At 41.9% G+C, this 17,484-nt stretch overlaps 1 protein-coding gene across 11 annotated transcripts in view; it reads right to left on the bottom strand.

Annotated features, from left to right (window-relative positions):
- The window catches only part of magi1b (membrane associated guanylate kinase, WW and PDZ domain containing 1b), a 187,716-nt gene that overhangs the window by 33,775 nt on the left and 136,457 nt on the right, over nt 1–17,484 (bottom strand). For all 11 annotated transcript variants that reach the window (XM_084729419.1, XM_084729343.1, XM_084729376.1 and 8 more), the window contains 3 exons: nt 16,943–17,062; nt 11,668–11,853; nt 10,869–11,528 (listed from right to left, as the gene is read on the bottom strand). In XM_084729419.1, the coding sequence (XP_084585545.1) occupies nt 10,869–11,528; nt 11,668–11,853; nt 16,943–17,062 (966 nt within the window). The remainder of the gene's footprint in view (nt 1–10,868; nt 11,529–11,667; nt 11,854–16,942; nt 17,063–17,484) is intronic.

The following is a 17,484-nucleotide window of genomic DNA, read 5'->3' as shown; positions in this document are numbered from 1 at the left end:
TAAGTGAACTATATTTAGAATATTTTCTAGATTTACTTTGCTGTCAGGCAGCCTTTTCACTCTCTCCAAACCAACCAAACTCCATAGGAGAAATCAGTCATTTTACCATGCAAAACACAGGAGCTGCTGTGTACTGCTGGCTTGAACTGTTTGTTTGTATTTTAGTGTGGTCTTGGTGGTTTAGAAGTACAGTTCTGATTCACCGAAAAAATATAAAACTCAAAATTGTGAGGCCTTGATGCCATTTGACAAATACTTTGACAACCAAATCAAAAACGAGTAGGATATGACTGTGAACAGGTCAACACTGCATTAGTAGACAGGAACAGCTCTAAGGGTTATTGAGTGGTGTGTGTGTGTGTGTGTGTGTGTGTGTGTGTGTGTGTGTGTGTGTGTGTGTAGCGCCACAGTGTGTTTGAAGCTCCTAGATCAAAAGATATTGTGGATGTTTGGGCCAACCTTCAGTCCTAATTACATACAAGAGGGAGGAAAGAGTGGTTTTGGACAGGTGAGCGACCTCAGCTGGCCTTGCACACTGACGGCCTGAGTGAAAGAGAGAGAGAGAGAGAGAGAGAGAGAGAGAGAGAGAGAGAGAGAGAGAGAGAGAGAGAGCACCCACTAAATCCTCGTCGCCCCCAGCACTCAAATAATGGAGCAGGACTGCTTTGGGGGCCCCCCAGCTCATTTTATTCTGCTTACTAAATTTCACAATTTATGGCAGAAAATGCATTCTTAACAGTGAATAATGAAGGACTGCTCAGCCCACAGGGCACTTAATTTGTATAATATGTGTTTTTTATGATTAATGATACATCAACTGATTATTATGAATTCCAATGAAGCCAAAATAATAGTCATAGTATCCAGTATATTTAAGGGTTGCAGTAAAATGTTTTATTGAGCTTGACAGAATAGCAGTCATCTTGTTTCACTGCCTAAGGCGAAACTCAATGAATTTCAGCGAACACAACTTGTTTTTTTTCTGTGTGAGAGCAACAGAGCTGGTTAAATTCCAACAGTCTATGTGCATAAGTACAATGCATATGGTGTGGGGGAATACATATGCGACTATATGTATGAAAGCTTTGACACACAGAGTAAAAAGGATAGTTCAGATTATTTGAAGTGGGGTTGTATGAGGTACTTATCGATAGTCAGTGTAATATCTGCAGTAGATCCTGATTGGCACGCCCTCACTTTGAAGAAGCAGGGAGGAGTACCAGCACAGAAGCTAAGCAATGTTCTGCTGCAGACAGAGTCAGCAGCAAAATTAATTTGCTACTTAAAAAATCCATATCATTTTAAGTGTATATTTACAATTTTATTACCAATTTACTTTGCTATCAGAAAGCATTTTCTGAGAGGAGACCACCAATATATAAGCCAAATGTCGCTCTTTAGAAAGCCACCAGACTCCTTTTGCAAAATCAGTAATTCTACCTTGCACACAGGAGTTGTTGGTCTGCTGCTGCCTCAATCTGCCACTTTGTTTGTGTTATTATGTATCTTTGGTGACTCCAAACTATTCTTTTTACAACACCAAAGTCCCACAATAACACAAACAAATAACAGATCGAGGCAGTGGTGTAAAAGGTACAGAGGTAAAATGACTGATTTTGCCTATGGAGTTTGATTGATTTAGAGAGAGATATATTTGTCTTGTATAACTGCAGTTTCCCAGTGGAAAAGGCTGTCTGATATTAATTTTGTGTGTTTTTAGGCTTTTTTAAGTGGCTAAAATACCTTTTGTTGCTGACTCGCCTATAGCAGTTCATTGCTTAACTTCCGTGCTGGCACTCTTTCTGCTTCTCCTTACTGGGAGCATCATCTACTGAACGCAATACACTGACTATCGATAAGTAACTCATACACCCCCACATTAGATCTATCGATCGATCTATCCCTGTAAGATTTGTGCACTGGAAAGATGAATTCAGCAAAAATTGCTCCCAAACGAGCTCTGATTTGGATTAACTGAACTGTACTGTACCCTCGGCTGTGGTACAGTCTCCCTCAACAGATAGGAACTGTTGCAACAACCTGGCAGCACAGCAGTCACTAAACGGAAGCCATTACTAAGCAGATTATGTTGTCTGTCCACAGTGCGTGTGTGTGCGTACGTGTTGGTAGATCTCGGCTAGGAGTGATGGCTTCCAACAGGCAGGTCCATCTGTCACCGTGGCGACAGTGCCTGGTGACCATGGGGAACTGACAGACGGTCTCCAAGGAGTGAAAAGCTCACATCAGCTGTGTACATCAGCAGCCAGGATGTGACAGCCCTGCAGAGTACAGCTTTATTTAGCCTCATCTATGAGCGTGTAAACAGTGAAATTAAACGTGACACGGGAGCATACCAGCGTGACTAAATAGAATGACCAGGGAAAGCATGCATGCAAAAAATGTGAGGAATGATAAGAGATTTTCTTGCAGGCAAGGCCACGGTGCTTTATTCTGAAAAGAAATAGGATGTATGAATGTTTTTTTCTCCTGCACTCTGCCTTCTTTCTTGTGGCAGGGGTGAAATCCCCTCCTCCACCTAAATGCACACATCCACCCCGGAGGAGACCCCAGCGCAGATTATCCGCAGAGCATTGTCATAGAAACAAAGGATGGTGCGATGGCAGAGATTTACAACTCGCCCAATAGCTATGGAGGTGTGAAGACATGGGAGATCAGCGGGGGGTGGGGTGGGAAGACAGACTCTCACCTTGTCTCTTGTGCAACAAGCGGTGATTCACAGGCACAAGCCTTCCAGCAAGCCAAAGATGAGCGGAGGTGAATCGTGGGTACCTTGCGGGCAGGCCGCTCCCCCCCATCATCGCTTTTCAAGACTGCACCGCTGTTCGTTATGGTGCCATCAGAACGTGCAGTCAGCAGAATTTTTAATGCGAAGTGGGCAAAAATACGACGCTTCCTGCCCATACAGGGAATTGATTTCCCGCTTTGGTCCGCACAGGGACCCATCATCAACGTTTATCTCTTTCTAATGGGTGTGTACAAGACTGTCCACATTATATGGGCCTTATGAATGTGCATGCCGGTAACTGCCAGTTTGTTTATGTGGGTTATGTGAGTTCACTTAATTGTGTTTGTGCCTATCAGTGTGTGTCCTCAAAGAACACTGATCCGTGGAGTGCTTTTTGACAGGAGGCATTTACAAGCTGTCGGTTCACTTGCCCAGCATTATGCCAATAAGAGCTATCTGGCGTGGCAATGATCTACTTGGTGTTTTTACCCTCTTTAAATCACACTACCATGAAAAAACAAAAGGAAAACACACATTTCCTTGTCTGTCTTCAAGGGTACAATAAATCTCTTTCAGACTGCACTTAAAGGCAATGAGGGAAAACGCAAAGAAAGGTAAACAAGAGGAAATACACCCTCTTGTGATGTCTTGGATGTTTTTAGATGAATGCTCTTGAGAGTTCTCCAAGCAGCCATGCAGATAATCTGGGGTCTCGGACATGTCTTTGGGTATTTAACTTCCCATTTATTCAAAGGGACTCAAAATGAGGTGAGTGATCATGCTGTGGAAGGGGTTCTTTAAATACACCAACATTTACAAAACAGTTCAACATCTCTTCTCTGTGTTAGTCCGTCAACCGGCCATTAGTCCATACATTAGCAGTAGATCCCAAGTTCCGTGGAGCCCCTTTTACACTGGACAAAGAACCCACCAACACCCCCTGATTGCAGGTCAAATGACTCTGCAGTAGTCACAGGTATTTATCGACTCCAGCTCCAATCGGCAGTGAGCATGCCACTTGGGTGAAAATGCTGATTTTGCCCCTTTTTGACAGAGACAAAGGCCAGTAGCCTCTTTTGCTCTTTTTTCATACATGCGCTTCTTGGATCGACTTGTTTTGACATGGTGCAGCAGCCCAGCACAGCAGTTTGAACCCTCTTAAGAGTGAGTATTAAACTGATGACCACTTCATTAGTCAAGTGTCTGAACATTTTATTTCCTATTAATTCCCCCATTATTTTGTTATTTTGTTAAACACTTTAATTATAAAGCAGTAATAACAGGAAATGTTGCCTTTTCAGCAGAAACTTAACATAACTCCTCTGCAGCTGAAAGCAAATATGAAACAGTAAAATAAGGCAGATGCCTGAAAGTCCAAACTGAGACAAGCAGAGAAACTAAGGTGCGAGGGGGGGGGGGGGTCTCAATGGATCAGACTTGTTGTTCCAGCACATCTCAAAGATACTTGTTCAGATCGAGATCTGGGGAATTTGGAGGCCAAGTCAACACCCTGTTGACACCAGGCAATCTTCTTCCATTGCACCTAGATCAAATTATGATGCTCACTGCCCACTGTAGGCACTTTGGTCTGTGGACAGGGGTCAGCATGGGCACTCTGGTTGGTCTGCAGCTACACAGTCAATTACACAGGAAGCTGCAACGCACTGTGTTGAATCTCTTTAATCCTGGACTTAAAAGCAATGAGGGGAAACACAAATGAAGGTAAACAAGAGGAAATACATCCTCTTGTGATTTAACACCATGGATGTTTTGTAGATGAATGCCTTTAAGAGTTCTCTGAGTAGCCATGCAGATAATTTGAGGTCTCAGACATGACTTTTGGTGTTTAGCTTCCGATTTACTCAAAAGAAATGAGGTGAGTGACCGTGCTGTCAAGGGGGTTCATCAAATACATTGACATTTGCAAAATAGTTTAACACCTCTTGTCTGCGTTAGTCCCTCAACCTGCCATTTGTCTATCTGGTGGCTACGTGGGAGGAGAGAAAAGGTCCATCTCTCATTCTGAGAGGAGAGGAGTGCGAGGCCTGATTGCCCAGCAGCGACTAATGTGTCACCGTTGATTGATGAGTCACGAGGTGGGGGGAAGAGAGCAAGAGAGAGGAGAGCATCATGGGGGTTTCTGCACCGCTCTTTTATCATCTCTCTGATCCTGTGAGATCCGTTCATCCACAGTCCCCCCCTCGCCTTCACCCACTACAGCTATCTTTCCTTCCATTTCCTGCACATGGCCATGAGCTGCAGCCAAACACAAATTACCTTGCATTCATCACCAGGCCTTCCAAACAGGTAAAAAAGTAAAAAGAAAAATATATATATAGAGTAAAACATGATTCTACATCCACACTTAGACAAATAGGCTTCATTTTTCTATGGCTGACTAATGACACGAGCTGCTGCTGGGATATCGAGAGGCTGTGTTTCACAAATTCTACAACCAAACAAGTTTTCGCTGACAAAACGCTGTACAGCAGGTGTATGCGTCCCCATGGACGCTGTAACATTACCACCTTTTTAAAGGGAATGCGGGAGAGGAAATTAACGTCTGTGCAACAGCAAGACATCGGGGGCCAAAATGAGTTATGTAAGAGCATCAGTGGGGGCAGGAGAAGACAGGCAGGGGAAAATGAGCACATTAGAGCAGTGTAATTAGACAAATGAAAGAACGATGTATCATGCAACACAGACCTGATTGAAGTAATAAATCATTCCCATGTGCTTATAGGCAGTACAAAATGTCTCTAGAAGCTCTGTATTCTGTGTGCATAAAGGGATAGTTCACCCCAAAATAAAAAAATATACCCCAAAAATATATACTTCTCTCCAACGTAACTGGGGTGCTCAAAGCACCAAAAAATACTTTTGAAAAATACACTTGAAAAAAAAAACAATGTCTCTTTTCAGAAATCATCACAAGGTTAATCAAAATAATCCATACACCTTGTTGTGAGCAGTTTCATGTAGGAACTATTTTCTTTCTACTGAACTACATCTGCCAACTATGTAAAACAAAGCGTGCATCTACTCATGGGCGAGAGGTTAAAACTAAAGCAAGCTAAGTCATTAATGTTTGCATCCAACACTGTCATGAGGATGAGCCTCTTGTCCATAAGTAGATGCATGCTTCCTTCCAAATAGTTCCTACATGAAACTGCTCACAGCAAGGTATGTGGATTATCTTGAGTAACCAAGTAACCAAGCTCATGCTGAAGCTGCTTCCTTGCTGCACACCTGCCTGCTTCTCTTGCTGTGTCTTTGACAGGGACAGCAGGTGTTGCTGTAGCAGCTTCAGCTCGAGCTGGACCCCCTCTGACTTGTTTTCCCCTGCTGACTCTGGCCGTCTCTCAGACCAATGCCTACCTGACGTGGAGAGACGATAACGTCAGACTGACGCAGACCAACAAAATACCACAAGTGGTAGCACAAGTGACACTGACACGGCCAGTGAGTTACTGAGGACGAACATGAACGAACAGGAACATGCACCATAGTTCTGGTCATATTCCCACCCTCATGGTCATGGTCAATTCCTGTTAAAGCTTCAAAGCCACCAATATCTCCAAAACTCTGCAACTCATACCAAAACAATCTAGGTGGATAAACAGCACTACAGGTAAAAATATGTAAGTTTGATTCTTGGGTGAACTATCCCTTTAACCTACGAAACACTATTATAACCTGACACTCCAACCTGATGGTGGTTCTTCTTCTGTATGCATTAACTGGACCAAAAAAGATTATTCAAAGCTAATGTAGCCTGACAACATTCAGCTCACTGTTGCTGGTGTGGAATAAAAACACACACTCACATTTTCTCACAACCTGACTTATGCACATGCTCATGCACTGTGAAAAAGACACAGTGGGAGATGGGTGAGGGAGCACACTGTTGCTTAACGAGTGTGTATCTGTATCACGCACGGCTCCTCAGGGATTGGCTCCCATCTTTATGTGGGCGAGCGGTTGTGAATCTACATACTGGCAGTGGGGGAAAAGAAACAGAAAAGGGGGGATGGAGGGTTGGAGGAGGGGTGGATCTCCACCAATTAAGACTGTACCAGGGTCTTTCTGCCGCGGATCTATAATTGGATGCGCGGCTCTTCATGTTTGAGACCGACACCAAGCATGTGTGTGTGTGTGCATGCACAAGCGGTGTTTGCTCAGGGAAGACGAGATCCTTGATGGATTGAAGGAGAGTGAGAGTAAAAGAGAGCACAAGAGAGAAAAAGATGTATGTGTATGATAAGCAAAGCTGACATCAGGACCCCAATTAGAGGCCAGTGTGTCTCGGTGCTACTGGAGGAGTGAGCTAGAGTGAGAAAGCAGTGAAGAGAGTGCAAGCCAGAGAGTAATTAAGGCACCGTGTCTAGAACCTTGGTTTATGTTCTCATGAGTGTGACCGTGTGTGTGTAGACTGTATGTGTTAGCAACACGTATGACATGTAAATTATGTAGTGTGGGTGAGGAGTTGACAGGTTAAAAAAAAAAAAAAAAGATATTATAGAAACAGATCCATCAACAACATTTGAAGGAAGAAAATGAAAAGATTCAGTGCCAGGTTTTAGGACTTGACAGCGTTCACAACTCAGTGTTACGGACACGTTTCAAAGGTTTGATACCCGGTGTGGGACGAATAACAACAGAAGTCGACACACTGTGCTGGTTCAATTTGTACTTTGGCTGACTAATTGCTGGCTGTGTTGTGATGTTGGAGCCATTAGGCTCTTCATCAGAAAGAGTCTTCGTAAAACACACAGTATCCAGACTTGGTACTTAAATGTGCAAATGGGAGAAGTGCAGTGAGCAGACTTTTGTTCTATAATTAAAGTGCACGAGGCACCAGAAAGGCAAGTCCTGCTAAATTACACTTTATATTAACTTGGCTTTCATTAGGGATGGGTGATATCAAACTTTTTAAATTTCTTATGTTTTGTTAAAGTTTAGTGATACTGATACAGGTAAGTTTTTGAATCAGTATGTAAAGCTTGAAAATAATGGTGATTTTCAATTTTTTTTTAAAAAAGGTGTGAAAATCACATGACACATACAATTAAAGGATCAATATATAAGACTTTAGTGTTCAGAAATGAATACTACAGTCCAAATAGCGGGTTGGAGTCATAGATGGTATATTGAATAGGTTGAAGCTAGTTGTTTAAACCCTGCACTCTCCTCCCAAGACTTGAAGCTCAGGCAGTTTGCCTGCATCCTGCAGGGACACTGGTCCTACAAGAGTACAAGACGAGCACAACAATGCACATTTATATATAATAATTAAACAGCTGGTTCAAATTAAGGTCTTGACTCTCACCTGACAGACAGCCAATCATATTTGAGGATAATGGGGTGACTAAATAGATTTAAGGGATGGCCAGTGCCCCCCCACACACCCCCTCTATTAATGCCCTGTTGGAGAAGCCAGAATTTCATTTTATGATTTAATACAGTGAATATACTACTTACTTACTTACTTAATAAGAATCTTTTTTATGAAAAATAAAAATAAAAACAATTAAATAAAAATGTGCTAATAAGCTATAAAAGAGTCCAGAAATTCTATGATAAAATTACAGATAGACAGATAGATAGATAGATAGATAGATAGATAGATAGATAGATAGATAGATAGATAGATAGATAGATAGATAGATAGATAGATTATTGACAGTCCATTTAGCCCCTGTCCATGATGAAGCTGTGTCACTTTATGGGCTTGTGGACACTAGCTCGACAAAGAAATGCTACTCATTAGCCAAAGCCAGTGAGGGGGAGTGGACCAGTTCAGTCTGTGTGTGTTTTCGGTGTGGGTGTGTGTCAAGAAGCGAGACAAAGAGAGAGTGTGACAACATGGAGAAAAGAGACGGAGATACAAATTGAGACAGAGTCACACATGTAGATAAAAAAGACAGAAAGAAAGACGGGGACTCAATGTGAGCCCACAATGCGACTCGGCCGCCATTCATCTGACCAATTTCCCTTGACAGTTCTGAGCACTTAACCCTACAGAGGAGATAAACTCTGCGTGTGCGCACGCACACACACACAAAAACCTTTTAGTTACTTGAATTAATAAGCCCCCAAAGCAAGCTATGGACAGCCTGACAGAGAAAATAGTCCAATTACTTGTATCACACAGTGCGTTTAGAGTTCTGGAGGTCTGTGAGTCTGAAGGGGATTGGAGAGAAAATACAGAAATTCAATCATTTCAGTTTTATTCTCCATTCACAGTTGCTTTGTTTCCATTTAGTGCTTCTGTGCGACAGTGATTTTCAATCAGGAGCCATGACAAAAGCAGGGCGGGTAAATGTTGAATAGCAGCATTCACACACTGTGCATTGTTTTCACAGCACTGACATTGACCAGCTAACACTTAAAATGCATGTTAAAGGGATGATTCAGATTTTTTGATCTGTATGAGATACCTATTAATAGTCAGTGCATTAAAGCGATAGTTCACCCAAAAATGAAATAGTAGTATGGAGACATTTTGTGGGTTTTTTGTTATCTTGTTTTTACATTTTGAAACTGGTCACCATTCACTTCAATTGTACTGGATTCGGCTGCAACGCTGTTTTTCGCTGAAGCTCCAGGAGTGTTTTGTGAACTGGAGATCTTCACTTATCATCACATCAGCACAGGGGTGAGTAGATATTGAATGGAATTTCATTTTTGGGTGACCTATCGCTTTAACTACTGTAGATGCTGGTCAGCACATTCCCAGTTAAGAGAAGCAGAGAGGAGCACCAGTGTGGAACAAAATCATTTTGGCCACTTAAAAAGGTCCACCTAAAATAAATCAATCTAGGTTTAATGGTACACTGTATTTAGAGTATTTTCACCACTTTACGTTGCCATCAGAAAGTCTTTACTGCTGTCCACAAGCCAAAGATCACTCTCTCAGAACCAACCAAACTCCACAGGTGAAATCAGACCAGCAACTCCCGTGTTCTGTGAGGGAAAAATGACTAACACTTGATCTGTTTGTTTGTGTTATTGTGATTTCTGGGAATCAGAACTAGTCACATAACAACACAATGACAAGAGCGATATTTGGCTCATGGAACAGCAGCTTCCTGTCAGAAAAGGCTGTCTGATGGCAAAGAGAAGCCATGAAAATATTCTAAATTTAGCATACAAATAAACTGATAGCCACTTAAGAAAGTCCATCTAAAAAATATAGAAGCAGTTCATTGTTTAGCTCCTGTGCTGGTATTCTGTGCTCTCGGCTTCTCCTTACTGGGGTTTTGCCGACTGGCATTTACTGTATAATACACTGACTATCGATAAGTACCTCATAGAAGCTTAAATCAATTAATCTGAGCTATTCCTCTAACAATGAAAAATGTCACAGACCTCAGCTCATATCAAGCTAAATAGCCATGTGGGTGGATAAAAGGCAAACAGGTACAATTGGTGGCATTTTTATGGTGACCACCTTTGCCAACTTTATACTAAAAGCCTAAAATAAACTAGACATGATGTCAGCAGATAAAACAGCAGACAGAGACAGAGAGAAGTGAATAAGATGTTGGGCAGAGAGAGAAGCAGAGATAAAAAAAGAGGGAAATATTCAGAGTTTCTCTCCCATGTTTATCCTTCTTTTCATAGTTCCTCCATCTCCCCTTTCTGCCTTTCCTCCTCTCTGCCTCCTTTCCATTTCAAGACAGCTATAATATTCTAGTATAAACACTAGACACTCTCTTCCCATTTCACTTTCAGTCACATCTTCAAATGTTACTTCAACTTTCTCTTTGGCTCCGTCTCTCCTTCCATACCATAATTATGCCTCTCTTCTTTGCGCTCCCTTTTTTGCTTCCAACCTCTATTTACATGAATAAATAAATATGTGTCAATAAAAGAGCTCTCTGCGAGCTGGAACAGCCTGTAAGGCAGAAGCTTAGCGATTATTTTTTGTCAACAGCATCAAGCAGCTTCCTGGGAAAGGTTTGTTTTGTTTTGCAATTCTTCAACATATGGGCACATAAATCAGTAACCGCCACACAACTTGACACCTGTTCTCTCCATCTTCCTCATCTCCATCTGCTCTCATCACTTACAATACGAGACCACAGGTGTACATACGGAGAGATCAGCTTCCACTCACCTCTCTGCACCAGCATGGTGACCTCGCTGCCTTTGGGACACTTGCTGAGCAGGTCGACCACCTGGTTGTGCGACATGCTCTGCACGTTTCTCTTGTTCACCTCCACGATGATGTCGCCCTCCTTGAGGCCGCGGCAGCGCGGGTAGTCCACGATCTGCTTCACCCTCTGCCCTCCGCCTCCCGGACTGTCGGCGATGGTGAAGCCAAAGCCCTTGTCTCCTTTCTCCATGTGTACAGTGATGAGCTCCGGTTGCGTCGCGATGGATGAGGCTAGGGTGACCACGTCGCTGGGGTAGCCGTGCTGGGAGGAGGTGTCAGAGGCCACCTCCGCCGACGGGCTGTGGGGTCGTGGGAGGCCGTTGATCGGTGCCCCGCCATTGGTCGAGCCGTTGTTGTTGTTCTGGCTGCCGTGGCTGGATGGCGAGTCGTAGCTGTTGGGGGCCTCCTGTCCATTAACGATGATGGGCTCCTTGTTGTCGAGGATGGCCACTGAGGTAACCAGGCTGGTGTTGGGGTCGTCGGGGTCAAAGGGCAGTGGGTAGCCACGGCACAGCTCCAAGTTGACCATGGAGCCGATTGGGATGGACTGGAAGATCTTCACAACTTGGGCGTGGGTGTAGCCTAGCACACATGTGTCGTTTACACTCACGATTACATCACCTTAGAGATGGAGAAGATGGAGTAGTTAGTTTTATTTTGTATTTAAGGAAGTAATTTTTTGCTTTAGATTGTCTTAGCTATCAGTCTGTCTCTGTATTTGTCTATTAAAAATAAATTTGGATAAATTTAGTAAACCAACCTGTCTCCATTTTGCCATCGAGGGCAGCAGGTCCATCTAGGACGAGGCTCTTGATCTGCAGGAACTCGTCCGGCTCGTCGCCTCCCACAACAGTGAAACCGAACCCCCGACGACTCTTCTTCAGCTTGGTGTTGATGAAAGTCCCCTTCAGCTCAGACCGGTTTCGAGTAAAGAAAGGCTTCCCTCCTGAACACACAGATACAGATGAATCAATTTTGATCCCTCTGATACACCAGTGTAACAATACAAACTGAATTAAGAAGCTCTGATTCAGTTTGCATGTCACCAAAAATGATGAAACTGCTGGAAATTGTTTGGTGATATACTGAATTTGGGCTTCATTAAAATTAAATACTCCTCAAAACCATTAAGATTTATCATTAATCTAAACACACAACTAACCTTTTCACTTAGTGATCAGTGAAACCGTGTGAAATGAGTATAATGGATATTTACCACGGTTAGCGATCGTCAAGCGTGTGTTTTCAAAGCACGCTCGTCATAATAAATACATTAATTAAGTTAAAAGGGAATCAGAAAAGAAAAGTGAGGTTGCACGTGGTAGAAAATGGGGGTAATCCCCAGTGTAGTATCCAAATCGATCCAAACCTCTTCAAGGCATCAGCCACTGCTACACTTAAGAGTGCCTCGACTCTCTTGAAAATGAGTATATGGGCAGTATCAGGCAACTACGCTTGATTTCACTATCCATGTTTACAGCTGTATATGATGCTTATGGAGCAAACAAACTGACCCAAACCACTGGATGATACTGCAAAATGTAAAAAATGTGCCAGTCAGGCACTGCCAAAACTTCTGATTTGTAAATGATTTGTAGCACAGGAGATAATTTAACCTTCTTCTTCATTAGCTTCCACTTTAGCTGGTGTTGTGTGGGGATGCCAACAATACTGTACAGGGGTGGAAATGAATAGAAAATTAAAAGAATTTCTGAAAGTTGTTTGAATGATAAAGAAGTAAAATATTATATTGTTCTTCAGTTACAAAATACATAAATGTTTTGTGGGTCTGTAGATCCACAATAATCTGTATATTGTAATGCACATGTAATCATAACAGACTCAATGTGGAAAAACTGAGACATGTTGAAATTGCGTTTGTTTTTATTAAGATATCTCAGGCTTTTCATCACCTGTTTTGTCAATGGATGTCTCATGAATTGAATAAATGAATTGTACTTTTTTTACACTAAAAAAAGCGGGAAAATAGGAGTCGTTGTTATTTATAGGTTATAATGTAATGGTTTTACTGGTCAACTCCGCTTGAAATCATATTTGGCTATATGTGTAACATGAACTAAAATGAGTTTGATATCCCAGTTACAGAGATATTTTTCTGATCTGGTACCTGTGCTAACTTAAGCTACTGTATATTGATTACTGGTATACTTGAAAGTGCATGGAGTCAAAGCCAAAGCACCATCAAACACAGCCTGCACACCAGACAATTAAAAAATCAAAAAGGAGACAAAGCAGTTTTATTTAATTTAACATGGTGCAAATTGAATTACGCTATTTCAGCCTCTTGACTGCCTTGTGTGTAGTGTCTTTTTCTTATGTAAAGGCAGTTTTATTTTAAAAGACGTTTACAGAGAGGCATCACATTTTTGAGTAATGGAATCAAATGCTAATCACATCCTTAATACATGAAGGCCTTATGACAAAGGCATTTGTATGAGAGGCCTGAAAGCAAAACCTCATCTGCAACAAGACATTTGTATGATTCAGCACCGCTGGTGAGAATTAATTAACACGGAAACACATTTCGCAATGGTTTTAAGTCATGAGAACTGCTCAAACATTGTAATCTAAAACCAATTACTCGCTCATCCCTTTTCTTCTTGCTTTTTCTGCCTCATCATCTGGCATTAAGGATAAAATGAAGAAAGACAGGAGATAGAATCAGTTGAAATCATCATCTGCTGTCTTCACTGTCGAGAAAAGGAGTGATGGGGAACAACAGTTGAATACAGGGTGAGCGCTACCGGTCTATTAATGAACACAATGTAAGCCAAACACTACAGAAAATGACTTCACAGAATTACTGCACATAAATGAATAAAGGAGCTGCTGGCAGAGGTGAAGGAAAGAATGAAAGGCAACATGGTGGAGGAGATGGAGGGAGTGTACATTCAGGAGAAGAATGTGTACTTAGTGACCTGCAGTACAGCATTAGGTTGTGCTTGTCCTACAGTTTATGCATTCAATGAAAAATGCATTACCCTTGGAGTCAGTTGGTGTCCTTGTGTTTGTGGTGTTTTTTATGTATATGTGTGTGTGTGTGTGTGTGTGTGTGTGTGTGTGTGTGTGTGTGTGTGTGTGTGTGTGTGTGTGTGTGTGTGTGTGTGCGTGTGCAATGCCTGAGAGTGGCATTTTTCAGAATGGGAGAGATGTAACAAAACTGTGGATATAGATTGCGGCCTTATCCACAAGGGAGATGGAGATGCACGAACAGACCAGGAAGCAGGAGGAAACATGAAAGTAGGTAGTTAGATACAGAGATTTCAAATGATGCCTCACTCTGGAGGAATGTCAAGGCCTAGGACGGTGCCGGAAAGTAGAGTCAGAGAGTGTGGGAGAGACGGAGAGAAAGTCAAAATGATGGACAGAACCAACAATTGGAGAAAAGCAGAGAATGGCGGGAGACGAGACAAAAGCCAGCGAGACGGTGAATGTGGGCCATAAAATAAAGAGATCGATGAGGGAAAAAGGAAAAAGACGGCCGACAGAGCGACTAGGGAGAGTAAGAGGGGAAGGCAGGGTGAGGCAGTTAATTCTCTGCCGTGGCTGCGCTAATTAGACAAGCTGCTAGTGGGAGGCTGGTATAAAAGGAGCTGGCAACCAGGAGAGGGAAACACACAGTAACGGCGAGACACTGTGTCTGTAGGTGTGTGTACAGCTAAATGACGGGTGAAATGAGGCCATTATTTGATCCAGAAATGGAACAACATAACAGAGGTTCCACAAAGAGCAACATGTGGCCACAGTAAACACACGGAGTATAAAATAAAACGGTACTTGGTAGTGTCATAGTGTCTTGCTTCGCATGTTGACACCTGTTACCTGTCTGTGTCTTTTCATGTTATTGTATTTTGTATTGTTAGTATATCCGTATAGTCTATGTGCCTATACATTATTTGGTGAACAAAAGGGGGAAAAAGGGAGTTTTTCCATGCTGTTGTTGCCAAGTGCCTGCTACCATAAGACATCCTACAAACATCTTAGAAATTCTTCACAATTAAAGTCCTCTGTTAGCAGCAAGCAGCAACGTCATGTGACCCTCTCAGGGTCCTGAATACCAACTTGAGAACCTGACCATCTCCATATGAAAAGTACCCTGAGATAATTTGGTGCTATATAAATAAAACTGAAAACAGTCAGAGTGTATTTTAAAGACACTGCCTTGAGTGCTCTCTTGAAAAAAATATAATGTACTATACAGTTGAGGACAAATTTATTAGCCCCCCTATGAAATTTAAATTAAAAAAAAAAAAAAAAAATCCCAAGTGTTTTTTTTAACAGAGCAAGGAATTTTCAACATAGCATTTCTAAACATGCTAGTTTTCTTTGGAAAGCATAAATTATTTCTATTTGCACACAATAACAGAATTATTTCAGGAAAAAAAATTACCAGGGTCAATATTATTAGCCCCCTTAAGAACTGACCTTTTTATTGAGCCATAGCGCAAAGCACTGTTGTATAATGATGTGCTTTAACTTTGTAATGCTCAAAGCTTATAAAAGAAAAAGCATCATGCAAAAACAAAATAAATCAGTTTAGACTTGAGAAAAAGAATTGTTGATGCTCACAAAGCAGGAGAAGGATATACAAAGTTATCACAGCGTTTCAAAGTGTCAAAAACTGGAGTGAAAAGTATCATCAAGAAATTCAACGAGAGTCACACAGTACAGAACAAGCCTGGCAGAGGTAGGAAGAGAAAGATTTTAAAAACTCTGGGAAGAAAACTAGTAAGAGATGTGTCTTAAGACTCCCGAACAACTGCAGAGACACTAGTGAATGACTTATCCAAGTCAGGAATTGTAGTCTCAAAGAAGACAATCACTAAAGCCCTGCACAGGAATGGACTGTGAGGTTGATGACCAAGAAAAACTCCACTTCTGCAGAAGAGACACCTTCAAGCCAGACTGAAATGTGCTAAGGACAACCTGGAGGAAGATTATACATACTGGAAGTATGTCCTTTGGTCAGATGAGATGAAACTAGAGCTCTTTGGTCATAGAGATGTTGCTTATGTTTAGAGAAAGAAAGGAGAGGCGTATAACCCAAAGAACACCGTCCACACAGTGAAACATGGTGGTGGGAGTATTATGCTGTGGAGATGCTTCAGTGTGTCTGGAACTGGGAATCTCATCAAGGTGGAAGGAATCATGAAGAAAGAAGGATATGTGAAGATTTTAAAAGAAAACCTCAAGCAGTCAGCAGCAAAACTGGGTCTGGGTCATCGCTTTGTCTTCCAACATGACAATGACCCAAAACATACGTCGCTCTGGGTGAACAATTACCTTCAGAAGACCAAAGTGAACTTTACTGACTGGTCTGCATGAAGCCCAGACTTGAATCCCATTGAAAATATGAAGGGTGAACTGAAGACCAAGGTCCATGTCAGAAGACCATCAGATCTGAGAGATTCACCAAAGAAGAATGGGCTGGGATTCCTCAGGAGACGTGTCTGAGACTCTTTGATAACTACAACAAACAACTGCAGGCTGTTAACCAGCAAAAAGGATACACAACTGACTATTAGCATCAGGGGGGTAATAATTTTGACCATGGTAGCTTTTATTTTTTGTGAAATAATTTTGTTTCTGTGTGAAAAGTAAAATAATGTAAGCACCCAGAATAAAACTAGGATTCTTGGAAAAGCTGTGTTAAAAATCCCTTCCTCTGTTTAACAGCACTTGGGAAATACTTTTAAAAAAATGTAATTTTCATAGGGGAGCTAATAATTTTGTCCTCGTCTGTACATACCAGATGAGTTGCATTTCATTTACTTAATAAAAATATATGATGGAACAGAAAGTAGCTTTATAGTGTCAGTTCACAACTCCATCACGAAAACCCAAACATGCCCCGAGGCTCTGGCTCAGAAAAACAAACTACAGTGTAAGAGCTGAATGTGGTTTAACTCCTAATAAGGCGCTCTGGGTAACACAGACTGAAAACAGAAAAGTTATGAGTAATCCTTTTTTCATGAAGTTTCAAACTTCATAATCCTATAGGAGTGAGAACTTACGTTTTTGTCCCATTGCGTTGGGCACTGTAGGTCCTGTCTGAGGGTCCCTGTAGGTCTCCTGGTGGTTGGCAGCATAGCTGGCTAGTGGTGCCCCTGCCAACGCCGAGTCCTCGATCCATTCTGCAACAGCAAGAGGCACATATTCTCTAGACAGGGTCTAAACAGGTGCACAGCTGCCCTACTTGTGGAGGAAACCAGGGCTAAGGGTCTGGGACAACATGGCCCGCTGCGCTGTGTGTTTGGGAAAACGCCATTTGGCTTTCTCTGAAGCTAGAGGAACATGTGAGGGAATAGATCTGAAAATTCTCTGTGAAAATTATACATTTCTTGGTGTGGATTTTTCCCCACAGAGCAACAAGTGAATGGAAGTGGTTCAGCTACTAAGATATCATGTGAAACCTACATTACAGTGTCACATCCCCCTAATGAACAACAGTAAAGTCTAGGGCTCGGCAATATTTAGATAATACATTGATATTTTGATAGAAGACTAGATTTTGGATATTGTTATATTGTGATATGGTATAAGTGTTGCCTTTCCT

The sequence above is a fragment of the Lutjanus erythropterus genome, chromosome 2 (genome assembly GCF_056507025.1).
Source record: "Lutjanus erythropterus isolate fLutEry1 chromosome 2, fLutEry1.hap2, whole genome shotgun sequence".
Taxonomy (NCBI): domain Eukaryota; kingdom Metazoa; phylum Chordata; class Actinopteri; order Lutjaniformes; family Lutjanidae; genus Lutjanus; species Lutjanus erythropterus.
This window is presented reverse-complemented; position numbering and strand designations above follow the sequence as displayed.